At 36.9% G+C, this 27,525-nt stretch overlaps 2 protein-coding genes across 3 annotated transcripts; both read right to left on the bottom strand.

Annotated features, from left to right (window-relative positions):
* Positions 1-8,522: 8,522 nt before the first annotated feature.
* Positions 8,523-19,269, bottom strand: LOC21400742 (2-carboxy-1,4-naphthoquinone phytyltransferase, chloroplastic). 2 transcript variants are annotated; one of them, XM_024165942.1, is made up of 12 exons: positions 18,864-19,269; positions 17,864-18,104; positions 11,004-11,107; positions 10,720-10,791; positions 10,438-10,576; positions 9,959-10,065; positions 9,774-9,870; positions 9,656-9,694; positions 9,419-9,529; positions 9,271-9,336; positions 9,071-9,134; positions 8,695-8,854 (listed from the first exon to the last, which is right to left on the bottom strand). In XM_024165942.1, exons 1-12 carry the CDS (start codon positions 18,947-18,949, stop codon positions 8,763-8,765), a joined length of 1,218 nt encoding a protein of 405 aa, XP_024021710.1. In that variant the 5' UTR covers positions 18,950-19,269; the 3' UTR covers positions 8,695-8,762. The 2 variants fall into 2 exon arrangements, with proteins under 2 accessions (XP_024021711.1, XP_024021710.1); XM_024165943.1 differs by lacking the exon at positions 9,071-9,134 and having other exon boundaries at positions 8,523-8,854.
* A 3,119-nt stretch (positions 19,270-22,388) lies between these two features.
* LOC21400741 lies at positions 22,389-23,900 on the bottom strand. The gene is made up of 3 exons (XM_010098638.2): positions 23,385-23,900; positions 23,241-23,285; positions 22,389-23,140 (listed from the first exon to the last, which is right to left on the bottom strand). The coding sequence occupies exons 1-3, from the start codon at positions 23,686-23,688 to the stop codon at positions 22,992-22,994; spliced, it is 498 nt and encodes a 165-aa protein (XP_010096940.1). The 5' UTR covers positions 23,689-23,900; the 3' UTR covers positions 22,389-22,991.
* Positions 23,901-27,525: the final 3,625 nt, after the last annotated feature.

Raw genomic sequence — 27,525 nt, 5'->3', positions numbered from 1 at the left:
ATGAAATTCTAAAATTAAATACTCAAAAAATAATTAATTGAGAATTAATTATTATTTAAATAATGTGATTATTTAAATAATGTGATTATTTAAATTTGAATTTGAATCATGAACATAATTTAAATTTATCCTTTTAAACTTATTTGATAAGTTGTTCAATTTAGAATTCAAATTAATTTTACGTTTGACTTAAATTCGAATTTGAATTAAAATTGGAAGGATAAAGGATGATTTTCTCTTCCTTCCCTATCTGTAATTGGTGCCACACACAGGGATAGGAATCCCTAGCATAGCCGGCCACAAGAGAAGGATAGAGGAGAATTTTTGTTCAAAATTCAAATAGGAGAGAGAGATTTGATTCCTTCTAGAAGTTGGACTTCTACTCTATAAATAAGGGATGATGAAAAATTGCGCGTAACAATTTTTTAACCTAATTTTTGGGGGCTGGCCAAAAATTACATTATAGAGAGAAAGGAAAATTTTTTCTCCCAAAAAAATTCCACATCGTGCATGCGTTGGTGTTTGTGGAAAGTTTGAGTGTTTGATCAAACCCGTTTTTAGTCTCGAGTGTGCCCACACACACGTCTACGTAGATTCAAGGAATTGACGTGGAAGGCTTTGGTTTTCTAAACACAAAGCTGGGAGCAAGGATTGTTCGAGGCTAAAGAATTCAAGTTATCATCCGAGTCGGCTCCAGGTATTTTTCCTAATTGAGTTCTTGACATATAAATTAATGTGATTAATTTATTCGTGCATAAATTAATATAATCTATAGAGTATCATGGCTTGTTATAGTTCATGGGACCCATGGCTTATTGTAGTTCGTGAGAATTATAATAAACGATTTCAGAAAGTTTAATGAATGATTTCTTAAGATAAGAGATCTTGCGAACCGGTAAAGTGGCTGATGGCCAAGATAGGATGTGGAGAGTGCATCCTTGGGGGCAGAACCCGAAACCCCGGGGGTGATATGGCTTGTGCACGTGGATGTGTAAGTAATTTATCTCAATATAAATTACTTGTTGATGCCTTTAATACGGTGATTTCCAGTTATATTTCCTTTGAAAAAAAGGATGTGAGGTTCCTGCTGTTGTGTTGGAACTGAATATCTTATTTATTTACTCGCTCATTTATTTATCCATTTATTTATAAAGTTATTTCAAATTATATCCTACTGGGCCTTTCGCTCACGTTTTATTATTTTATATATATATTAAACCCCTCCCAATAAATTCTAGAAGCAGTGCGGAGTAGCTGAGGTAGATTGCTACCATCTTGGGTTGGAGAGGATTATGTTCATCCTCTTGGATAAATGTAAGAATTTGTAAACTCTGATATTTAGATTTCTAGACTGTGGATGATGTGTGTAATGTTTTATTTACATGTCATGTATGTACGATAATGAAGATCCTGTGGATAGGTCCTGTAATGCAATTTATTTTAATCAAGTATGGGGCTCGTTGAGAATTTCCTTTGTTATCATGCGTTTAACCTCTAATCAAGTTTCACGTCACTGACCCCTGATTCGGGGTGTGATAGAGTGGTATCAGGGCCCTAGGTTAAGAATTCACAGGATTGTACATACATGTGTGACATCAGGAATCCATTGAACAATCTAGTTTCTTTTTAGTTAAAGGAGATGCTGCCGCGTCGTAGGTCAGTTGACAACCCGGCGCCACAGAACCAGGAGTTCATGGATGCCATGTATGCTGCTTTCCAAGGAATGGCCACTCGAGCTCAGAATGAGCGACTAGCCAAGGATAGGAAGCAGAGTTATTTTTGGGAATTTAGACATGCACCAATCCCCACGTTCAATAGTGAGGGAGGACCCTAGGAGGTGGAATTCTGGTTTGATTCCATAGTCAAGCACTTTAATACTATGGGAGTGCATGATGAATACTGGGTGGAATTCGCGGTGTACAAAATGGAAGGCCAAGCGAGTACTTGGTGGAAGCAAGTAAGAAGAAGACTTAATGTTACGGAAATGAATTGGGAACAGTTTGAGGTTCTCCTTAATGAACAATACTTCCCTCAGAGCTATAGGGATGAGAAGGCAATGGAGTTTATGTCCTTGCTTCAAGGTGATATGTCCGTGAGGGAGTATGAGGCCAAATTTAATGACTTATCCCGGTTTGCACCATCTTTGGTGGAGTCTGAACACCTCATATGTCTTAAATTTGAGAAGGGCCTCAAGAATTATGTCAGGAGACCCTTGGTGGCTCTAAGAATTCAAAATTTTTGGGATTTGGTAGCTGCTGCTACAAGCATGGAACAAGACAATTTGGCTTATCAACAAAGCAAGGAAGCAGCTGATCGAGTTTCTATTTCTAGTGGGCCACAATGGAGTAGTAGAAGAAACCGCAATCAGGGACAGATTAGCAAGGAAATGATTAGTGGTGGCAGTAGTTCCTCTGGAAGTGATAGGAGTGGCCCCTACAGCCCCAAGTGTCATTATTGTGGGCAAGTTGGCCACATTAGAAGGAACTGTCCAAATCAGAATCAGTCGCCGACTCAGCAATCTCAGAGTAAGGCTTTTTATAGTCAAGGAAGACCACCGTAGCTTGTGCCGCCTTATCAGCCACAGCTGCCAATGTCGATGCCATACCCTCCTGTGCCAACCTACCATCCACCTCAATATTCACAGTTTCAACCTCAGGCGCCGGGACCAGTACAGATACCTCTGCCACAACAATATAGGCCAGGGACACAAGTGCCCAATATTGGTGATAAAGGAAAGGGGAAAGCGCATGGACAAGCGTATACCCTGACTGGAGGTAGTTCTGGAGGACAGGCCAGTAACACGGTGGTTGAGGGTATGATTCTAATCTCTCACTCTCTAGCACATGTATTATTTGATATTGGTGCTACACTCTTTTATATGAAGTTCTTTTGTACGCATGTTAAAACTGAAATCTGAGAACTTGGAAGTCCCGATGACGTTGAACTCCCCACTGGGATGTGTGGAGGTGTTGAGTTTGTGTAGATTGTGTGAAATCACGAATGGGGGTGAGCGATTGAGAGCCGACTTAATTATCCTTCCGATGAGTCTATTTGACGTGGTACTCAGAATAGATTAGTTAGTAAGATACGATGCGATTGTTGATTGCTACCGTAGGAGAGTGACTTTGATGATTGATTCCAGAGTGATGATCACTTATCAAGCGGACATAAACCCAGTCCTAGAAGAACGACTGTTGAGGTACAGCGTCGATGGATGAAGGAACCTCGCTTGTTTCTCTTTCCTTCTTGCTCTAGAAGGTGAACCTGAGGTGATTGGAGACAGTGCGGGAATTCCTGTGGTGGATGAATTCATAGATGTATTTCCTGATGAGCTACCTAGTTTACCGCCGGATCGAAAAATTAAATTCTGCATTGATTTGGTTCCGGGAATGGCACCTATCTCTATTCCTCCATACCAGATGGCATTTGCAGAAATGAGAGAATTAAGAAAGCATCTCGAGGAGCTAGCGGAAAAGGGGTATATCAGGAACAGTACCTCCCCGTGGGGTGCACCGGTGTTGTTTGTGAAGAAGCACGACAGATCTCTTCGGTTGTGCATTGACTATCGTCATTTGAATAAGGTAACTGTGAAAAATAAATACCCACTGCCAAGGATCGATAAGTTATTCGATCAGTTAGGTAGATCACAATATTACTCTAAGATTAACTTGAGGTCTGAGTACCATCAACTGAAGATTAAGGAGGAAGATATCCTGAAAACTGCCTTTAGAACTCGGTATGGGCACTTCGAGTTCTTGGTAATGCCTTTTGGGTTGACGAATGTCCCTAGACCAGTTTGTAATCGTCTGCATCGATGATATTCTGGTTTATTCGAAGACTTGGGAAGAGCATGAGCAACATCTAAGAATTTTTCTTCAGACTCTTCCTGAACACCAGTTGTATGCGAAGAAAGAGAAGTATGACTTCTGGCTGACGGAAATGCAGTTCCTTGGGCATGTGATATCAGGACAATGAATTTCTGTGGACCCTTCCAAGATTGAGACTATGCTACAGTGGGAAAGGTCAAAAAATGTGGCAGAGATTCAAAGTTTCCTCGGACTCGCAAGGTACTATCGGCATTTCGTAAAGGACTTCTCGAGCATTGCGGTGCCGATGACTCAGTTGACCAGAAAAGAATTCAGATTCGAATGGAACACTGAGTGTGAATATGCCTTTCAGGAATTGAAGGTAAGACTAACCAGGGTACCAGTTTTGATTATACCCGATAGTGAGGAGCAATATGAGGTGTACTCTGACGCCTAGGGGAGTGGACTTGGTTGTGTTTTGATGCAAGGTGGACGCGTTGTAGCCTATGCATCTCGCCAATTGAAGCCACATGAACAGAATTACCCCACTCATGATTTGGAGCTAGCAGCGGTGATATTTGCTCTGAAGATATGGAGATGTTATCTCTATGGAGCAAGGTTTCGGGTCTTTTCTGAGTACTTATTTACTTAGAAAGATCTAAACCTCAGGCAGAGGAGATGGGTGGAGTACATGGAAGATTATGACTTCACGCTGCAGTATCATCCGAGAAAAACTAATATGGTAGCTGATGCCCTTAGTCGAAAAACTACAGGAACTATGGCATCATTAGCTTTGGAGGACTGGAAAAGAACTGAAGTGGTGAGTGAATATGAACTTCAGTATCACGAGGATTATAACCAGGCAATGGTGTATAATCTGATCTCCACACCGGCCCTTGTGTAACAAGCCAAGCAGAATCAGTGCCAGGATCCTCATCTCTAAGGAATCTGGATTCGAATCCAGAATAGAGAGCAACTCGAGGATTGGAGAATCTGAGAGGATGGGGCATTGCACTTTCGCAACTGCCTAGCCGCTCCTAAGGTGGACGAGATTAAGAAGACAATTCTACATGAGGCTCATAAGTCGCGATATGCCATTCATCCGGGAAGTACAAAGATGTACCAGGATCTGAAAAGATAATTTTGGTGGAGAGGTATGAAGAAAGACATTCGTGAGTACGTCTCAGAATGTGTAACTTGTCTCCGGATTAAGGCTGAGCATCAGAAGCCAGCAGGGGAGTTGCAGTCTTTACTTGTTCCGGGATGGAAATGGGAACACATCACGATGGATTTTTTAATGGGACTACCGAGAACTGAGCATAGGCACGATGCCATCTGGGTGGTGGTGGACAGGTTGACGAAATCTGCACATTTCATACCGTTTTGTGCGACGTATTCTCAAAAGGTTCTAGTAGAATTGTACCTGGAGCATGTCGTGAGACTTCACGGGGTACCGTTATTGATTACGTCCGATCGTGACACACATTTTAATGCAAGGTATTGGAAAAGTTTCCAGGAAGCCATGGGAACAGAATTGAAGTTCAGCACGGTATTTCATCCTCAGACTGATGGGCAATCTGAAAGAGTTATTCAAATTCTGGAGGATATGCTTCGTGCTTGCATTCTGGATTTTGGTGGAAACTGGAAGAAATATCTTCACCTTGCTGAGTTTGCTTATAACAATAACTATCAGGCCAGTATCGGTATGGCACCATTTGAAGCTCTCTATGGTCGTCCTTGTAGTTCACCTGTGTGTTGGTTGGAACTAGAGGATCGACTCACCACTGGACCAAAAGTTATTCAAGAGAATAATGAAAAGATAGCTGTGATTCGGGAACGACTGTTAACAGCTCAAAGTCGTCAGAAGAGCTATGCGGACAAAAGGTGTAGACCTTTGGACTTCTAGGAAGGCGACTTCGTTTTGTTGAAGGTTTCGCCATGCAAAGGAGTTGTACGTTTTGGTGTGAAAGGGAAACTTGTGCCAAGGTACGTTGGACCATTCCCAATCGTGCAACGAGTTAGTGTTATGGCATATCGTCTCGTGTTACCGCCCGAGTCATCTCACGTGCATGACATGTTCTATGTCTCCATGCTTCAAAAATGTCAACTTGATCTGGAAGTCGTGGTACAATGGTATGACGTTCCGATACAGTATGACACGACATACGAGGAGGAACCAGTCTAGATTCTTTATCGGAAGATGAAGAGTTTGCGTCATCGTGAGATCCCGTTAGTGAAAATATTATGGCAGCACCATGGAGTTGAGGAAGTGACATGGGAGCTTGAGACGACGATGCAGGAGCGATACTCGCATCTGTTTGCAGTTTGAGGTAAGTCCTAATTTCGAGGATGAAATTCCTTAAGGGGGGTGGAGTTATAACACCCCGAAGAATTAAATGAGATTAATTGAGATTTATTAGTGTGCCTCGTCCGGTTTAATTAATTTATTATTGATTTTTTAAAATATTTCTGACATGTAAATTTAAATATTTTCAAGGAATTTAAATATTTTCAGTAATTATATTTTTCCCCATAAGTGTGTGTAGACACATTCTCTGGACTGTATTTTAAATATTTAGACACCTATTTTTTTTTCTTTTATTTTTCCTTTTTCTTTTTTTTCCTTCTTTTTCCTTTTCTTCCTTCCTTCTCGTGGCTGCCCACAGACCACTCTCTCTCTCTCTCTCTTTCTTTCTTTTCATTTCCTCTCTCTCTCCTCTGGTTTCTCCCACTGCCGCCCTCTCTCTCTCTCATTTCTTCTTCAATGCCGGCCAACCTCATTCAGGATCTCTCTCTCTCCCTTCTTCCGGCCGTCTCTCTCTCTCTCTCTCTCGGCTGATCTTAGCCGAAGCAAGCAAAAGAAAAACGAACGAAAATGAGGGAAATGGAGAGAAACGGGTTTCAATCCCTTTGAGGTAAGGATTTCTTGAAAATTCATATTTGGATTTGAGTTATTAGTTTGAGAATTTGAAATTTTGGTTAGATTTGAATAATTTTGAGTTAGGGTTTGGATTTGAACAATTGTTGTTGGAATTGATTGAAATTTGGGGGTGTTCAGTTATTGGACTTGTTTAGTTGATTGGAAACTGGTTTTGATGGATTCTGGAGAATTTATTTTGAAATTGAACTTGAATTGCAGGTTTCGTATTTTTTCTATTTATGCCGCCATGCTGCCGAAATTTCTTTAAAAAGTTGATTTTAAACTGAAATTAAATAGGAAACCAATTCCATGAATTTGATTTCGATCTTTAAAGAACCCCCAAACTGATTATAAAAATCGATTGTAAAACTTAGATTTGAGTTAAGGCACACTAATAGGAAATCAAAAAGATGTGATTGAGTTTGAATTACTTTAGGAATGAGATTGGGATCCTAAAGTTTTGTTTTGCATCAGTGCTAACTGAGGACTCAGATTGAGTGGCTTGAGGAAGCGGAAGCCGGAATAGTGCACCGCTAGCCACAAGTTTGATAATTACGAGGTAGGATTTCTGACCCTTTTTCCTTATGAGCCTGATTTTAAAAGGGTTTGGCCTTACAAATGTTTTAAAGAAATGGGCTTGTTTGCGAAAGAAAAATCTTTGAAAACCATGGCTTGTTGTAGTTTATGGGACCCACGGCTTGTTGTAGTTCGTGGGAATTATAATAAACGATTTCAGAAAGTTTAATGAATGATTTCTTAAGATAAGAGATCTTGCGAACCGGTAAAGTGGCTGATGGCCAAAATAGGATGTGGAGAGTGCATCCTTGGGGGCAGAACCCAAAACCCCAGGGGTGATATGGCTTGTGCACTTGGATGTGTAAGTAATTTATCTCAGTATAAATTACTTGCTGATGCCTGTAATACGGTGATTTTCAGTTATATTTCCTTTGAGAAAAAAGATATGAGGTTCCAACTGTTGTGTTGGAACTGAATATCTTATTTATTTACTCGCTCATTTATTTATCTATTTATTTATAAAGTTATTTCAAATTATATCCTACTGGGCCTTTCGCTCACGTTTTATTATTATTATATATATATATATATATATATATATATATATTAAACCCTTCCTAGGAAATTCTAAAAGCAAGTAGTTGAGTTAGATTGCTACCATCTTAGGTTGGAGAGGATTGTGTTCATCCTCTTGGATAAATGTAAGAATTTGTAAACTCTGATATTTGGATTTCTAGACTGTGGATGATGTATGTAATGTTTTATTTACATGTCATGTATATACGATAATGAAGATCATGTGGATAGGTCCTGTAATGTAATTTATTTAATTAAGTGTGGGGCTCGTTGGGAATTTTCTTTATTATCATGCGTTTATCCCCTAATCGAGCTCCACGTCACCGACCCCTGCTTCAGGGTGTGACAAAATCATCGTCTCTGATACCACTTGTTGGGGAGACACCACATGCAAAACTAGCCAAACACACTTCAAGAGCCTAACTTGATCCAAAAAGTTAACTTATTTAGTCTTGGATCCTTCCATGCATATAAATCACTTCACATTCTCATCCACTTTTCATGCAGGACAACACACACATATGCTTTTCTCAACAATATTTATCATATATTCTCTTTTGACCCTTTTTAATTCCTTATAATATTTAATTTTGGCTATTATTTTAGGAAAGTAATAGTTCTATATATTTAAAATTCTGTAGCCCCACCATTCAAATTTCATGTAGGCTTCAACGTTCAACTTCTTTGTTTTCAATCAGTTTCTCTAAAGCCAGTAAAACATTCCAGTAATTTCATTAAAATAAAAGCTTTGTTTTGTACTAAAATCAACTATGCACCTTTATTGCATAGGTTAAAGGCAAAGAATTGCTAATTCTATGTGATCCCACCTTTACAAGTTCATATTTTATTGTTTACAAATGGGTGGGAAATAATAATTATTTTTTCACCTCCAAAACTTTTAAGAAAGAATTATTGCTGCTGGGATTTGTCTTCTCCGGAGCAGTCTAGCCAACACAAGACCAGCAGCCAATGCAGCCCCAAATACTGTATGCAGTCTCACACAGTAATACTTTGCCATGAAAATCTTCTGTTTGTCCTGTGAAAGTACACTTTCATAAATAATATATATATATATATATTGCACTTGATTTAGTCTAAATTAACTATGTGAAAAGACTTTTGCTCTATATAAAAGAAATATTGCATTTGACAACTTTGTCTAATTAATATCAGAAAAAATAAATAAACTTTTCAAAAAAACTGATAATAATAATAACACTCGAATGCCAGAAAAATTGAAAATCAAAATTACTGCTTTTCGGATTTCTCAACGAATCATCATTTCTCTCTTTGTGTAATGCATCTCTAAACTCCAGCTACGGCCACCAGATTTTTGCCAAATATGATGGATTGGACCAAATATTGGATATGATCAGATCAAAACATGAAGAGATTTGAAACACGACTTTTAGCCATCTAGTGTTGTACAAGTTTGAAAATAGTCAATCTCACCTTGTGGTTCTCTTCAACATAGCTAACTACTAGTCTTGCCATGGGTAAGGTAAAGGCACAAAGAAGCTGGGAAAGACCATGATCGAGGTTCAGAATCGGTCAAATGAGACGATAACTCGAAACAAGCGGTTGTGGTCTAGTCACTTACAATACAAGTAAAAGGAAGTTTGCTGCTTAGACCAAAACCAAATGTAAGAAGATAAAGCGCGGTGATTGCCAGCTTGACTACTTGTGCACCTCTTTCGGTTCCAATTCTAACCTGCAAACAACAGATAGGATGATCAACGTTCAAATTACGTTAGTTGTTTCGTCATCGAAGTTGTTTAAGTACAACTAAAGTTATATTTGACTTTTCTTGTTTGTAAGATCAACAAAGTATGCTCACCAGAGGGGAGAGTTTCCCAACAGCCAAGTCTCCCTCAGTCTGAGTTTGCACGTCATGTCAGTTCAAACACTTTAAACGCGGAAGGATAAAATTATGGGAGGTGTGCTTGTGTTACTACCTGATGAAAGTGACTACAAAAGAGGATCAAAGTTGTTGTGAAGCCGACAAGGAGTGAGGCCGAAAGAATGGAGCCGGTCAGGGGTTGGCCAATACCGCTGTCAAAACCGCAAGAACGGAATATTATAGAGACAAAAAAAACTCAAATTCAAGACTATTGTACCGAGATTATTCAAGTCATGCGACCTTGTGCTGCTCTGTAGTAAATAAAAGGCTGAAGTAGCAAATGGCCCGAATGCAGAAAAGCACAAAGGCTCTCCGAGTCCTTGGTAACTCAATCGAAATGGTGGACACTGCACTCATCATTTTAAACATATTTAAAAAAAAAATGAATTTCCTACACAAAGCATAAAGAATTTTTTTTGTACTAAAAGGAGTCTCCAATAACAGCATTAGCAATGACAACACAACAAAAATATTTCCACAAGAAATGCGTTTTGATACATTCATAGTTGACCAAAATGGTTCAGGAAAGTAACCCCTATGAACCTTTTACTTTGGTAATCTGTCTATTGTCAACGCATAATCATAAGGTTACTCTGACTGCGCATTAGGTGATAGGCTAAGAAAATTGCTTGTTCAAATACTCACATGCTTGAGCTAATCGCTATTCATGCAAGACTTTGTTTGCAAGTTATTTCAAATGTATTAATCGTTATGTTTACCTGATATATATAGCCACATGTGATTGCACATGCTAGTAACAATATTGCACGTTTATTTCCTGCCTGAATTGATGTCCAAGTCAGCAACATGAAACCCAGAGCAAGCAATAAGCAAGCAGCTACAAGGGTTCCTGTACGGCTAACCGATAACATTACATCACACAAGTGACCAATTAATATATTGTATGATAGCAAACGACATGTCCAACAACAACAACAACAACAAAAAAAAAAAGAGAAAGGAAGAAGAAGAAGAAGAAAAAAGTGAAGAACTGAACTTACCTGCCGATGAGGTTGACAACGGATTCTTTTTTGTTCTTATCAGCTCCTGTATCGAAATCGTAAACATCATTGCTGCAAATGGACAACAAAAAATGGAAAGAAAAAGGGTTAACAAATTTTACCACCATAATAATTTGTAACTAAACTGGAGTCTGGAAATGGATACCAAAGTAAAAGAAATAATCAATCTACTATTAGACACTTTAGAAGTCACTGAATAAAAGGTTAACATTAAGCTTATTCTGATATAAGAAACACTTGAATGTGTAAAGCATAATTTTTACCTTAAGTTTAACCATGTAATTATAAAAACTGAGGAAACCAAGACCACAAAATAACGCCCAGAAGAAAATATGCCAGTCTGGAAAAAAGCAGCTGCACTACCTACCTGTTAATGAAACTTTAGCATGTAATGCAAAAGAGTTTACGCATAGTAGTCCATGACGTATAAGCAACGAAAGGAAAGAGAATTCAGTTTCAACTCAATTACAATGGAAGAATATAAATGTTCATTTCTTAGAATCCCCAATAGTATTTGTGTTATAAAGAATGCAAGAAGACCAAAGGAGGAAGTTTCAGACTTGTGTCTTTATCAAACAAGACTTGTATCTCACAAAATGCAAGTAGAAATCATGAAAGAAACTTGGACCTTAAGATATATGACAAATATAGAAAGATAAAAGTGTTGGATCCTTAATCCAACGTTGGGCTTATATGTGAATAATTATGTGTTGCGGGCTGTCATATAAGGTTAAGCCTAATTAAAAGTGATATACTAAGGTTTAGGTATTTTGGGCTTTAATGTATCTAATAGGGTGTGGGCCTTTAATGAGTAGAGACTTAAGGGTAATTTCTATTTTTATGATGGGCTAAAATAGAAATACCAAAAGATAACAGGGAAGTTATCGATAAATGACAGTTATAGTCCCCAGATCATACGCAACATTTTCATTCCTTCTGACATCTCATCAACAGAAAGAGTACAGAGAGAAAGTTAAAAGGTTCGCAGCGAAAACGTGTTGATCTGGAAGACAAACTGCACGACTCTAGAGAGAAATCAAGTAATATAGATTCAGGTACGCTTTCGCTTACAGATTTATTAATTCTTGATGATCTAACATGAATGTTCTTGGCTTTTGGGTGATGGTTTTCACCAAATTATTGATTTCTAACAAGTGGTATCAGAGCATACTTTTCTTAGCACACCATGTGTGATAGTTGGTGCAATGCTTCTTCCTATGCCCTTCAACTCCACAGAAGTAACAACTTGTATCTTCCGGTTCAACCGGTTTCTTTTGTTGTTTCTGCTGAGGTGTTGTATCTGCAGCTTTTCTTGAATTTAACAATTTCAAGTTTGGGGCTGTTGGATTTTGAGAACAATTTTGGACAATTTCGGATATAATTTTAGAGAACAATTTTTGGGTATTTGGGTTTATTGAACCCAAATCATCTCTTTGACCGGCGGTAGCCTCTGCCGCCGCCGGCTCTGTGGGTAAGGCGCGGCCTTTGGCCGTGTCGGCAAGGGACAGCCGTGGCCTGTGGCCGTGGCAGAATGGAGAAAGCAGCAGCCATGGCTGCCGCATAAGGTTTTTTTTTTTTTTTTTAAAAAGGACTTCATGCCATTTGGCCGGCGGCAGCCCCTAGGCACCGCCGGCATCGAGGAATACCGGTCACGGCCATGGACCGCGCCGGAGAGGGGCAGTCGCGGCCATCTGGCTGTGGCATCTACAGAGGCGGGCGTTCGGCCGCCTCTCTCACCCAGGGGTCTTTCGACCCCTAGGGTTTTTAGCACTCTGGGCTGCGGCCCAGAGTGCTTCAGGAACCGTATGGGCCCAATTAGGCCCGTGACTGAGAAAGGTTGCGGGCTTCAGCCCGCAGCAAATTAAAAAGAAAAAAGAAAGGTTACCACAAGTAACCCTCCAAATTAAAGAAGTGGGCTGGTTTAGGATCCGGGTTGGGTTTACCCGACCCGGTCAACACTTGACCATTGACTTTGACCGGTCAATGTTGACTGTTGACTTTGACCTAAAAAAATTTTATTTTTATTTATTTTTAAATTTTTTTTTCTTTTTGGTCATTTTGGTGCAATTTTAAATTCAGATATTGGTATGGTTATATATATTTTGAGATGAATTAATTAAAGCAACATGTTACCAAAGTGACCTCTCTTGTGGAAATTAATTTGTTTTTAGAATATAAACAGTTGTGTATATATAACGTATGTGAATATTGATCGGCCTAAAAGAATGTCAATATTTAACAGAATTACATGTGCACATGTGGTAATAAACGCATGATAATTATTCGGTTTTACATGTGAACAATAAATCGGCCCAAAGGAAGATTTATTGTTTGGCGTGTTCTTATTATCAGTGTTTGATTACTACACTAAGGTATCAATTACAAGTTAACATTTTGTCCAGAGATGAAATGTTAATGGAGTGCCCGGTATCTTGAGATGGGGTTTACCTTTATTTGAATTTAATTTTTGTTTTGGGACTTATGTGAGCTTGTTTTGTTTGTTTGTTTGTTGTTCTCTGTTTAGCTATGACTCCTGCTAATATTACTGCCAACATCAACTCTATTCCTATGCTGAATGGCTCTAACTTTAAGTCATGGCAAGAGAACCTCTTGATAGTTCTCGGAGTCATGGATCTCGACCTTGCATTAAGGGTTGATTCTCCTCCACCTTTTATAGATAAGAGTACCTCTGATGAAAAGATGGATATGGAAAGGGGAGAGAAATCAAATCGCATGTGTATGATGATCATGAAGAAGGCCATTCCGGAAGCATTTAGGGGTACAATGTCTGATAAGATTACTACGGCTAAGGAGTTCATTGCGGACATTGAAAAGAGGTTTGTCAAGAACGAAAAGGCTGAAATAGGTACGCTCTTGACAAGTCTAATTTCAATGAGGTATAGTTGCAAAGGCAATATCAGGGAGTACATCCTAGAGATGTCTCATCTTGCTTCAAAGTTGAAAGCACTTAAGCTTGAACTCTCTGAGGACTTGCTGGTGCATCTAGTTTTGATATCCCTTCCGGCACAGTTTAACCAGTTTAAGGTGAGCTACAACTGTCAGAAAGAGACTTGGTTTCTGAATAAGCTCATATGACACTGTGTTCAGGAAGAGGAAAGGCTGAAGCAAGATAAGGCAGAAAGTGCTCACCTGGCCTCAACCTCTAAGGACAAGGACAAGGGAAAAAAGGGAAGAAGGAAGCTGCAGATACAGCACCTCAGAAGAAACAACAAAAGAAACCGGTTGAACCGGAAGGTACAGGTTTTTACTTCTATGGAGTTGAAAGGCATAGGAAAAAGCATTGCACCAACTATCACGCATGGCGTGCTAAGAAAAGTATGCTTCTTAGTTTGGTTTGTTCTGAGGTTTATTTAACTTCGGTACCTAGACACACGTGGTGGATAGATTCTGGTGCAACAACTCACATCAGTGTGTCTATGCAGGGTTGCCTGAGTTGCCGAAAGCCAAGTGATGGTAAAAGATACATTTATGTGGGCGATGGCAAAACGGTTCAAGTTGAAGCAATAGGAAAATTTAGATTATTATTCAAGACTGGATTTTATTTGGGCCATTCCCTACGGTTGCTTGGAATGGTCAACAATATTTTATAATGTTCATAAACGATTTTTCTAGATATGGCTACATATATCTCATTCATGAAAAGTCACAGTCACTGGATGTGTTCAAAAATTATAAGGCTGAAGTTGAGAACCAACTCAGCAAAAGGATCAAAAGTGTCAGATCTGACCATGGTGGTGAATACTATGGTAGATATGACGGTTCAGGTGAACAACGTCCAGGGCCGTTTGCTAAGTTCCTAGAGGAATGTAGTATCGTCCCACAGTACACTATGCCGGGTTCGCCCACTATGAATGGTGTTACTGAAAGACGAAACAGAACGCTTAAAGACATAGTGAGGAGTATGATTTGTCATTCAACCTTACCAGAATCACTCTGGGAAGAAGCGCTTAAGACTGCAGCATATATCCTTAATAGGATTCCAACTAAAGCGACTGCCAAAACCCCTTATGAGCTTTGGATGGGCAAGAAGCCTAGTTTAAAGCATTTGCATGTTTGGGGATGTCCAGCTGAAGTAAGACCTTATAGGCCTAATGAAAAGAAACTAGACTCAAGGACAGTAAGTTGCTATTTTACTGGATACTCTGAAAGATCCAGAGGGTACAAGTTTTATGATCCCACGACTAAGTCGATTTTCAAGTCTGGAAATGCCCGGTTCTTTGAGGATGTCGAGTTTGCCGGGGGAGATACAGTTAGGGACTTTGTCTTCGAAGAGGAATATGTTGATATTCCCACATGTGCTATTGACATTTATCAGGATCTCATTCCTGACCTTGTTCAATACACAACAAATCAAGACAATGTCAGAGAACCTCACATACAAGAAGTTGTTCCAGAAGAACAAACTCTACCACCTCAAAAACCTATGTCATTAAAGAGGTCCACTAGAGAAAGGAGAAGTGTGGTGCCATATGACTACATTGTATTTCTCCAAGAACATGAGGTAGACATTGGAGTGATAGAAGATGATCCGATCAACTTCCGTCAAGCCATGGAAAGTTCTAACTCTCATAAATGGATTGATGCCATGAATGAGGAGATTAAGTCCATGAAGGACAATGACGTATGGGATCTTGTCCCAGAGCGAAACCCATTGGTTGCAAATAGATATTTAAGACTAAGAGGGATTTGAAAGGCGATGTGGAGAGGTACAAGGCGCGTCTTGTCGCAAAGGGCTTTACACAAAAGGAAGGCATCGACTATAAAGAGACTTTCTCTCCGGTTTCTTCAAAAGACTCTTTCAGGATTATAATGGCATTAGTGGCGCATTTCAATCTTGAGTTACATCAGATGGATGTAAAGACATCGTTTCTCAATGGAAACATTGATGAGACAATCTATATGATGCAACTAGAAAACTTTGTGTCGAAAGACTCAAAGAATATGGTTTGCAAACTTAAGAAATCCATCTATGGACTCAAACAAGCATCTCGACAATGGTATTTCAAGTTTCATCAAGTGATCATCTCATTTGGTTTTGAGATGAATTTGGTCGATGATTGCATATACCATAAGTTCTGTGGGAGTAAGTGCATTTTTCTAGTTTTATATGTCGATGACATTTTGCTTGCCAACAACGATATAGGCTTATTGCACGAAACCAAGAGATTTCTAGCTAAGAATTTTGAGATGAAAGATCTTGGTGATGCCTCTTTTGTATTAGGCATACAGATACACCGGGATCGCTTTCGGGGTATTTTTGGATTATCACAAAAGAGCTATATTGAAAAGGTTCTCAAAAGATATGGCATGCAGGATTGCAAACCAAGTGATACCCATGTGGCTAAAGGAGACAAGTTTAGCCTAAATCAATGCCCTAATAATGATTTTGAGGAAAAGAAAATACAGAAGATTCCTTATGCGTTAGCAATAGGAAGTCTAATGTATGCGCAGATTTGTACGCGTCCGGATATTGCGTACGTTACTGGGATGTTGGGCAAGTATTTAAGTAATCCAAGAGTAGACCATTGGAAAGCAGCCAAACGGGTCTTGCGGTACTTGCAAAGAACAAAAGACTACATGCTCACGTATCGGAGGTCGGATCAGTTTGAGATCGTTGGGTATACTGACTCCGATTTTGCTGGATGCCTAAATAGTATGAAATCTACGTCGGGCTATATCTACCTGCTAGCTAGAGGTGTTGTTTCCTGGAAGAATGCTAAACAGTCTCTTATAGCCTCTTCTACCATGGCAGCAAAGTTCATAACATGTTATGAGGCGTCCAATCATGGAATATGGCTGCGGAATTTTGTCACGGGACTGCGCATAGTGGATGGCATTGAAAGGCCACTTAAGTTATTTTGTGACACTACATCAGCAGTGATGTATTCCAACAACAACAGGAGCTCGACGAAGTCAAAGCATATAGACATTAAGTTCCTAGTTGTCAAGGAAAGAGTTCATAGTGGACAATTGTCTATAGAGCGCATCGGTACAAATTCCATGGTTGTGGATCCGCTTACTAAGGGATTGCCACCCAAAGTGTTTCATGAGCACACTGCTCATATGGGTGTCATGTCATTAGAGGATATTCAGTTTTAGTGGGAGTTTGTAATTTTAGATGCTTTTATCATATACACATATTTTCAGTTATTTCAGTTTATGGATATTTTGAGGTTATTTTCTGTAGAAATAAAGTTTTAGTTTATTCACACTCTAATTTTAGTATGGTTTGATCTCACTAAGGTTTAAGGAGGACCAGTTAGAAATAGGCATGTTAAGATCACATTACATGAAATTCCATGTTACACATTCACATCATAATCCATGTCATTCAGTTGTATTGGCATATGTGACCATTGATGGGTCGAGTTACGACAGTTGTAACGAAGGCCGCTTTGATCCTATGTTGGTATGATTGATGGGCCAGATTGGTTACAGATACATTTCGATAATGACAGCAAAGTTGAGCTCATACGGTTAATTTTACAAAGCATAATTATAAGGTTACACATATAGCCCAAGTGGGAGATTGTTGGATCCTTAATCCAACATTGAGCTTATATGTGAATAATTATGTGTTGCGGACTGTCATATAAGGTTAAGCCTAATTAAAAGTGATCTACTAAGGTTTAGGTATTTTGGGCTTTAATGTATCTAATAGAGTGTGGACCTTTAATGTGTAGAGACTTAAGGGTAATTTCTATTTTGATGATGGACTAAAATAGAAATACCAAAAAATAACAGGGAAGTTATCGATAAATGGCAGTTATGGTCCCCAGATCATACGTAACATTTTCATTCCTTCTGACATCTCATCATCAGAAAGAGTACAGAGAGAAAGTTAAAGGGTTCTTTAGGAAACGTGTTGATCTGGAAGACAAACTGCACGACTCTAGAAAGAAATCAAGCAATATGGATTCAGGTACGCTTCCGCTTACAGATGTATTAATTTTTTATGATCTAACATGAATATTCTTAACTTTTGGGTGATAGTTTTCACCAAATTATTGATTTCTAACAAAAAGAACTAAAAAAAGCACAGACAAGGAAACAAAATTGAGTTCGTTTTTCATGAACTTTTCATAGTGTCAAAAGCACTCACTGTGAGAGGAACTAATGCAACGGAGTATATCGGTAACTTTATTGCTCTCCATATCAAGGTTGCCTTAGGAATGTCTTCTTCTTTATCTGCTTCATGAATGGTGTAGGATTGATCTTCCTGATCATCAACAAAAGCCCGTGGATAGTGGTTCCATAGCTGTGTTTTCAAGTATCTGCTATATGTCCTATGGTGAAAGTTTTGAGCATAGTCGCATGATGAACTCTTTGAGCCCGGATAAGACCTGAGAGATTTGCGATATCAGTAAAACTAAAAGCATGGCTCATAACTCCCTTTATCTCTTTCTTCCGAATCACCCCAAAGCAATAAAAATTTGGTCCATCAATTATGTAACTTTTATATGAAAAGGCTAATGCTTTCTAACTTACTCAAGGTGCACTTCTTCAATGACTTAAATGAGATTCTATTTAGAGTTTGATTGGGTAGTCATTTTAAATCATGCAAACACAAGGTGAGTTTGGAATCGCTTTTACACAAAAAAGGACGCAACTACAGTGTTTGGTAAAAGTTTATAAAAGCACTTTGCAAGACCAATGCACTTTTTATGTTATTTAAAAAAGTTAGAATTCGTAGCTTTTAAATTGGACTTCTACTTTTATTTTCACTTTGACCAAAGTAATGCTTCTAATAAAAGCACAACGATCCCAAACTGGGCCACATTTAGGCGTTAGATATTGTTCAACACTCCAACTCTTGTCTAGAAGTTCATTTTAACATCTTTACTAATCACCCTTGTAACTAATATTCTGATATGTCAAGATGAATTAGGCATGCCATTAAAGTATTAAGTAAGAAATTACTTGTCAGAATCCAATAAACTTCCATCTCAAAGAAGACATTCACAACTTTGAAACAAATGAAGAAACTTTTCCTTATATTCCTTTGTGATACCCCACAAATGCACAATCCCAAGTAACCTCAAAATCAAGAGAGCATAATTTATTTCTTTATGATTATTTTTTTTTAAAGGAAATGAACTTGCCTCTTGAAGAATCTTTGCCTTGGAAAGTTCTCGTCCAGTTTCTTCAAACCAGACCCTGGACTAAGATTACAGAATGTGGCTGCCATTAATGTCACTGCAATATTATCTACAACCAGACCAACAAACACTTTTAACCCCAATTGTAAACTCAAGTAATAAATACTCAAAATCACTCATAAATGAAGAAAACGGAGAGAACTAATGTGGGTTGATGAACTGAATAAGACCATCTAGCCTTGAAGAGATAAAGGAGGACGACGAAGAAAAAAGAAAACGAGAAAATCTCTGTGGACTGTGGGACAATTTTTAATGTCCTAACATTAGCAGAAAGTCATGTATAATTACGAATGTTTCATTATTTCAATCTCTTTAAGCTGTCATTTCTCTCGATGTCCGTGAGTTGGAGTTTGGATAAGGTAACTACATATAATGAAATCCTTCGTATCTGAGATGGCACGTTTTCATAAGTGCCATTTTTTAACCCCAATCTTCGTGTGCAATTTTTTGGTTGGCTGAATGGGCTTTTTTTTTTTAAATAATAATAATTAATACAATCCTTGTGATTTACCTAAGGGGCCCCACCATAGAAAACCAGCCCGTGAAGTGTACCGTGAACAAATGAATATGGATTAACCAATGGATTAGTGGGTAAGGGATGTTTGTTTTATGATTTTTTACCGTATTTTTTCTTATAAAAATATACATAAAATAAGAATAATTTTAAATTATAATTTTAAATACATAAATTAAACATGCTCTAAAAAATATATAAGCCTGGGAAAAGAAAAGCAAAAGGAGGTTGTTGGCCAAATAGGGGGTTATCTTTCTTCTGTAATAACTGTTTAGAAAGATGTCTAGCAAAATTAAATAAAATACTAATTAGAAAAATTGCTTACAAAAAAAGAACTATATAGAAGATTCACTGAAAAAAAAAAAAAAAAAAACGATATAGAAAGATAACTTCCATAGACACGGAATACTATAAACTGATGACTTCGCATGGAGAATAAAACTTGTAATTATTATTTTTCTTGACATAAGAAACAAAATAATCAACCAACTGGTCGTCCTCAAGTAATTAAGAAACTGATAATTAGGAGTGTAAAATCAATTACGTGTCGTTATTTGAATGCTTGGGGCGCAAGAGTCGTTTAGAATAATATATATAATAAACTCTCACTCAGCATCATGAGTACAACATACTTCAATATTTCAATTAGAAAACCAAAATTTTTTTAAATAATTTTTCATCCTTAATATTGTTCATATAACATTATTAATTAATGTGGCGTTTTTTTTTTTTTTTTACTCTGTCAAGTTTTTTTCTTTTTTAAATATAATTTTTCTCGATGATTCCAGCCTTCAACCCTATCAGTTATCTCTCAAACTTTACCACCCAACCAATGATTAGCCAACCTAAAGATTTCTTAAAAAAAAAAAAAAAACATCTTTGAATTTCTTTTAAAATTTCCGAAAAGATTATCCAAAGAGGATACCAAGCTATTCGGGCCAGAGACTGTGGGACCCTTCCCAAAGAGAGGGCCCATAATGTTGCAATAATTATAGAAACACTGGGCCCACCCAAAAGTAATCATCTCATCTTCCAGCCAAAAGACGAAAAATATAAATTAGAATTTTAAAAAAAAGGACTTAATCATTAAAACACCTTCCACGTAACAAGCAAATAATGGTCGATGACGCTTTTGCTGTGAGCCCCCGTGAGGTACCACATGGTTTTGTCATAGGCGTAGGATGGTGACACCTGTCAGATCATACGTGATCATGACCATCCACCAGCTCATCATCTCATTTTCAAATTTTCTTCCCAAAACCAAACGGGCAAACGGTGAAGAGAGAGTCAGGCTTTTCGCTGCCCACCGACACTTTCTGAAGCATAAATTTCTTCGCGTTGCATATCCCAATATTGTGAAACGTGTATGTATTTTTTTTTTAACTTTAAAAAAGAATTGCTAGAGATTACTTATGAGCTGCTAATTGCAAGAGGTATTGCCAATCAACAAAAAAAAAAAAATTTCGAAACTAAAATCATTTTAATACTCTATATTATATAAAAATATAGAAAAACATATTTTAGTATTGTGTTGTTTTAAAACTCAAATTTTCAAATTAATAATTTAAGTTGTGTATGTTAAAAAAATATTATGACAAAAAAATTAAATTTAAAATTTTATGAAAAAATACTATAATAATAGAACTTGAGTTGTAACTAAATTTGTGGAAAAAAAAAAAAAAACAAGGCATGTGTTTTTTATAATATTAAAACAATAATCATCTTTTTTTTTTTGAAAGTGAAGTTTGAAACAGGTATAATCTCTAAACTATCCTTTTTTTTTTTTTTGCTTGAAATCAAAATTTTTTTGAAAAAAATAATATTTTAAAAGTATTAAATATTTAAAAAGAAACAACAATATAAAAACGTTCATGATTTTTCTCTAGATTTATTAGTTTTTAATTAATTAAATAGAAGCAAATTAAGGTTATTTTACATCTAAAAAATCAACTTCATGATATTAAGAAGATGTTTTTAAAAACTTCAAAGTATCGTTTTAATATTATGAAAAATACAAGATATGAAAAGGTCGCTATAACATAGGGTAGCAATAATATTATCCTGCATTTTTATTTCCTTTAAAAGCAATTAAGCACAAAAAAGATAAAAGACTCAAATTTGCTTTCTATTTTTTGGTGTCTAATTAATCATAATGATACACGTTATTTAATAAATTTAAATATGAAAATAAGAAAAAGTTAATTGAAAAAATATTTTAAATTTTTAAATGATATGATAAAATTTAAATTATTAGACACATTCTAAACACTGAAATTAGACAGGCGATTAATTTGAATCCAAAAATAAAAGACGATAATTAGATAGAAGGATATTCAATGATAGTTGGCACATTATAATGGATAACGCAAATCTTTAACAAATTGGGAAGAAATTCTTCTTTTCGAGTTAGAAGGAATGAAGTGTCTAATAATGATGTTGACGTTCACAATATAGATTAGAATGACAATAGTAATTAGTAGGCGTCTCTCGACTCTTGATCAGCCAAACCAATAATAATAACAATAATAATTAACAATAATAAAAATTAGAAGGATATATAAAAGACTAATCTATTCATTGATCTCGTTCACTTTACGAATTCGAATTTTCAATTCAAGCTGATATGTGATATTTTTTTAAAATTTTTCACTATAACAGAAAAAATTAAATGTGATATTTTTTAAAAAAAATTTTACTGTAAAAATTTAAAACTGAAAATTTAAATCGTTAAAATAAACAAGGCCTAAGAATAATAAGAAAAAAGATAAGAATTTGTCTCATGGAACATATCAAGCACTTAAAAGAAAACAATTTTCGTTTTGGTTAAAGCATACTAATCACAAGAATTATAAATACACCAATTATTCCAAAAGAACAAAAATATGAGAGGGACAAAGAGAGAGAAGAATCTCTATTGTAATTTGTATTCCATTTTATAAAGCGGGCGACAAATATTTGCAACAACCAATAAATGACATTTATCATTCGATGACGTGGTATGCAGTCAAGATCAGCATCACGGAAAATCTATGCATCGCACGTGAAAAATGGAATAGTCCACGGTAACAGTAATGGGTACTAGAAGCACCTGATTCTCCCTCCTAAACGAAGTAGGCCTCTCCAGGCTGGCAATCCCATACTCCCAAATCGAGGTGCGCACCAACTAACGGTAAAGTCGTACGAAAAAAATCCAGCTGTTTTGCATTTTTCACTCCTCTTAAATGCCACTCACAAAGCGCAACTTAGTGCACTCCCCAGAGAATCACTCTAACGTACGCCCCAAAGAATAAAACCCCTCTAATATCCCTATATATTATATCATTATCTCGTTTTATTTTTAGGGATTTTTTTTCACAAAATAAAACAAATTCGATGTACAAGTGCGAAAAGAATGGTAAGATAACTAGGAAGGGTGGTGGAAGCAGGGGAAGCGTCACGCACGTGTGAATTCCCACGCGTGTGAAGCCGTCGTACGTGTAAATTAGGGAAGAAGAGTAGTACAGACTTACAGAGAAAGGAGGAAGAAGAAGGAGAAAAAGAACCAGAAGAAATGCAGCTCAGAAATCGGCGAATTTTCTGTGGTAACGAGATTTCGGAGCCTGTTTTCGGATCTCCTGAAGGTTTCTGAGGCTGCGAATCGCCAGAACGTCGCTCTTTCGGAGCTCCGAGAATCGGCCGATATCGCCGATTTCGTTCTCAGCCGAATCTACAAGCAAGAAATACGAAACGGAAAAAATCGCCATAAGAGAATCAAAAAAAAAAAAAACGCGAAAGAAAATTGAAAAACGCAATCGGCATTGCTGTACCTATACGATTCGCAGGCCATTTGAATCCTTTGAACTGAGCCATATCTGAAACAGATACAGAAACAGAATGTTAAGAAAGAAAGTACGGACGAGAAGAGAGAATTCTTGGACGATTTAGCGGTTTAATGGCGATCGAGGACGTACCGGACTGCGAAGGAGTATGGGAGAAGAGGAAGAGAATGAGGAAGCAGAGGAGCGTGAGGACGGGAATGAGGTGGATGCACCGGTCCGGCCTGAGAGGAGGCGGCGACGACGACAAGCGGCGAGGCTTCGCGGCTTTGCTGTCGTCTTCGTAGCCGTAGTCGGCGGTGGAAGAGGTGGAGGAGCAGGAGGAGGAGGCTACGAGATCCTTTCGCTTGGGATCGTCCTCCACTAAGAGCGACTCCTCTTTCTGTCCGCCATGGCCGTGGAGCTTCGAGACCGGCGAGCCGAGAGACTGCCTTTGCATTGTGTGTTTTAGAGAGAGAGAGAGAGAGAGAGAGAGAGATTAGAAATACAGTGTGGGTGGTATGCTGTTGTCAATGGCAAAATAATTTTTTTTCTCTGTTTTGGCTACACCTATGCCTTTATTTTTCTCTCTTTTCCTTTTCTAGCAGTAGTGGGGTTTTTACTTCGATTTAAAAACAAAAGAAAACAAAAAAAAAATTTATTTCAAAGGTTTTGTTTTGATGTCGGCGCTCTCTGACTGCGGGGATATGTTCGTTAGGTTAGGCCTTTTGGTAACCTATCCCACAAATGGGGGCAAAAAAATACAAAAATAAAAATAAAATAAAAAATTCGAAACGTTCTTTTTCCTTAAAAAAAGAAGATACAATTGCGACCATAGTTTCTTTACGAGACCCTAACATTAACTCTAATATTTACTTTTAAATTTAATTAAAATCACATTAAATTAAAAAATTATATAAGATAAATAATTTTTAATAAAAATATGATTACTACAAATAACAAATTAAGGGACCCGTTTTGTTAACTGATTTGAATTTTTAATTTGAGTTGAGATGTGAATTTACGTAAGAACTTTTTACTGTAATAAAAAAATTAGATGTGACTGTTTCTGAGTGCTTTTTACTGTAGCAAAACTTAAATTCTAAACTCAAATCGATGAAATGAACAGGACCAGGGATAATTAATTTGTTCTAATCCTACATAAAACAATTTTCATTTATTGAAGTATATTAAAACAACATTTTGCTTATAACGAATTATTTTTTAACAGCCAAAAAACACCATTAAGGGTTAAGTATTTTTACTACTGATAAATATTTTAAAAATTAGTTTAAAATACTAATTTTGATTATTTTCTTCCTAGTAGTCAAAATTTTCTAATAATTATGAATATTAGCGATCGTAATGATATATTCTATGATAATGTTTCCCATATATATATTCTATGATCATTTTACCGTTTGAGTTTTTAGTTTTAAATTTCTACAGTTAAAAATTCTCATAAAATGTCACATCTCAGCTCGAATTGAATCTCGAATCCGCGAAGTGAACGAAGACAAAGTCACGATTATTTCAAAAGAATCACCAAAACCACGCTATTAAAATGATTGAAATTCCTCCATTTTTTAAAAAAATAAAATCAATGACCTTATATCGTTGCATTTTAAACTTTTCATTTTTTATAATATACTAAAGTTTTAAATTTTTCTCAAATTACAACATAAATTCTAAAATTAGTAGAAATTGATGTCTAATAACCAATAAACATTATCGAATTGAAAGTTTTAGATGCAGGACTTGTACGTAAAAGATAAAACTCGTCATTTTTCAAACTAGGTCACATGTAAATCTTGTGTCTCCAACCAGCAATCCGATAACAGTTGTTGAGGGTCATTTTTATACTAGGTCCATAAAAGGGTCCATGCTTAATAGGGGTGCAAGAAATGAGCCCAAACCCGACGAACCCACCCAAGCCGACCCTACCTTACCCGAATATAGTAGAAAAATTTTTTTATTTTATTTTTTTAGATGCATTTACGCCAAACCCGCAAAGTGCGGGTCGGGTGCCGGGTTGGATTTAGTTGAACCCGAGGAAGGCCAACCCGGCCAAATCAATTTCCCTAGGGTTAGACATTTCATCCCCCCTAATTCATTTCGGCTTCGTTTGTTTCGCTGATTCGAGTTTTGCTACAGTAAAAAGTTCTCACAAACAATCACATCTAACTTTTTTGCTACAGTAAAAAGCTCTCACATATAATCACATCTCAACTCAAATTCTAAACTCGAATCAGCGAAACGAACGAGGCTTTCTTCTTTCTCTTCTTCTCTGTCTGCGCCTCAGCCTCTCAACCTCCCTCAAGTCCTCGGCTCCTCGCCATTGTTGTTTCATTCATAAACACTTACTTCACATGCCAAACTGACTACTCCCCTCTTCTTGATTTTTCAGTTACAGGCACTGATAATGACTTGGAAACTGTTGATGGTATCAAAGTTGCTAATTTTCCAAGTGATGAAATCGATGCAGTCATTGAAAGCTCTTTAGAGACTTGCCAAGATAGTGGATTATCTGACCGGGTAATTCTTTCTCCCTTCTCCTTAGGCGTGAGGTTTTCTTTTACAGGGAAGACGAAAGGCAATGTCTAAAATCATGTTCAAATTTTCACATCATTGTTTCACTATTTGGTTATTTGCAAGAGATGTTGATTGTGTCTGCTGATTGATGGTGCATCTGTTTAGTGATTTTTGTTTGGGTAGAAAATTTGGTACTGGTAGTTGATCATTTGCTAATTGGGTGGTGCTTGTTGAACTGAATTTCTATCAACTTGTTTGATTCTAAAAATGTTGATTCTAATTCTTTCTGTTTAAGAATTTTAACTAGGTGAGTGAACTCTGCCAGTTGGTGTTCCATTGCTATAAAACACATATCTACTTTGGACACAGGCCCAATGTCCAGGGCCCAAGCTGACCAAACCGAGTAAGCCGGGTAATCTAAGCCTACCCGAGGTCACCCGATAAGTTACGGGTTTGTGGGCTTAAAAGGGTGTTGCGGCCTAAAGTTGTCTCAACCCACACCGTGCGGCTCGGCCCAATTTTTCGGCCCAACCCGAGCCTACCCAGCTGAATTACACCTCTAATGCCTAACACTATGTTTGGCATGATGGAAAAGTGAAAGGACGGAAGTGAGTAGAAGGATTATTGAATGGAAAATAATAGTTAGTTGTTTGGTAAGAAGGAATAGATGATGGAAAAAAAAAAATTATAGTGGGGCCCACCATTTTTTATCTCTCTAATATTGGTAGGAAAACTCAAATCCACTCATTGATAGCTAAATTTACTTTTGTGTCCCTATTTTAAAATCTAAATTAATATTAAACAATTGATAAAATAGTCATTTATGCTATTACATGTTTTCTTTCCTCTTATTATACCAAACACTATAAAGAAAAATCAACTTCATTCCTTTCCTTCACATTTTCTTTCTTTTATGTGTTTTCTTTCCATTATCTGTTCTTTTCCTCCTACCAAACGGAGTGTAAAAGTCCCATCCTGCGACATGATTGGGCTCATTTTGTTGATCCAAGCTACGTTCGGAGAACTTGCGTGGATTGTGTTTCAGCGGGGCATGAGTCAAATAAGCTTGTTTATTCTTAGTTAATCCTCTTTTAATCACACTTGTGGGGTTTTAAAATAATTAGGTTAAGTAATAAATGATATTAATTCCTTGTAAAAGAAAATAGACACCAAATTTACTTATACGCTCTCAATAAGTTCACATGTTATAAACCAATAATTAAATAGTTATGCATGTTTTAGTAAATCACGTCTTTAATACTGCTATTCCTAAATTCAGTAACACTGAAAAAATTTTCTATTATACTATCTAATATACATATAAACACTGAAAAGTGAATCAATAATCTTTATTCTTATTTCTTTAGTCCCTTTCCAATCATATTACTTTTTCCTTGCATTCTTTAACATTTGATTAATGCAACCTAAAACTTTGTTTAGCAAAATGAAATGTATTTCTAGAAATGGTAATTAATCCAATTAGTCCTTAAATTCTGTCTATTCTGTCACTTTAGTCCCTAAATTTTTAATCGTAATTAATTGCTCTTTGAACTTTTGATTTTTGACCATTTTGCTCAATGCATAGTAAAATTGGTAAATTTTTGAAATTTATTAAAGATAATCACGTCACAGATGCGTACTAATTCAAATTCTTATAGAAAGAGTTACATCAAACGTAAAATACTAGTTTTTAATAGTTTGTAATAACAATAAAAATAGTACTTAAAATTTAATATATTTATTTCTTTAAAAATTGTAGTGTCTA

Source organism: Morus notabilis, unplaced genomic scaffold (genome assembly GCF_000414095.1).
Source record: "Morus notabilis unplaced genomic scaffold, ASM41409v2 Scaffold332, whole genome shotgun sequence".
In the NCBI taxonomy this organism is placed as follows: Eukaryota; Viridiplantae; Streptophyta; class Magnoliopsida; order Rosales; family Moraceae; genus Morus; species Morus notabilis.
The sequence above is the reverse complement of the archived record's forward strand: the minus strand, read 5'-3'. Positions and strand labels throughout refer to the sequence as shown.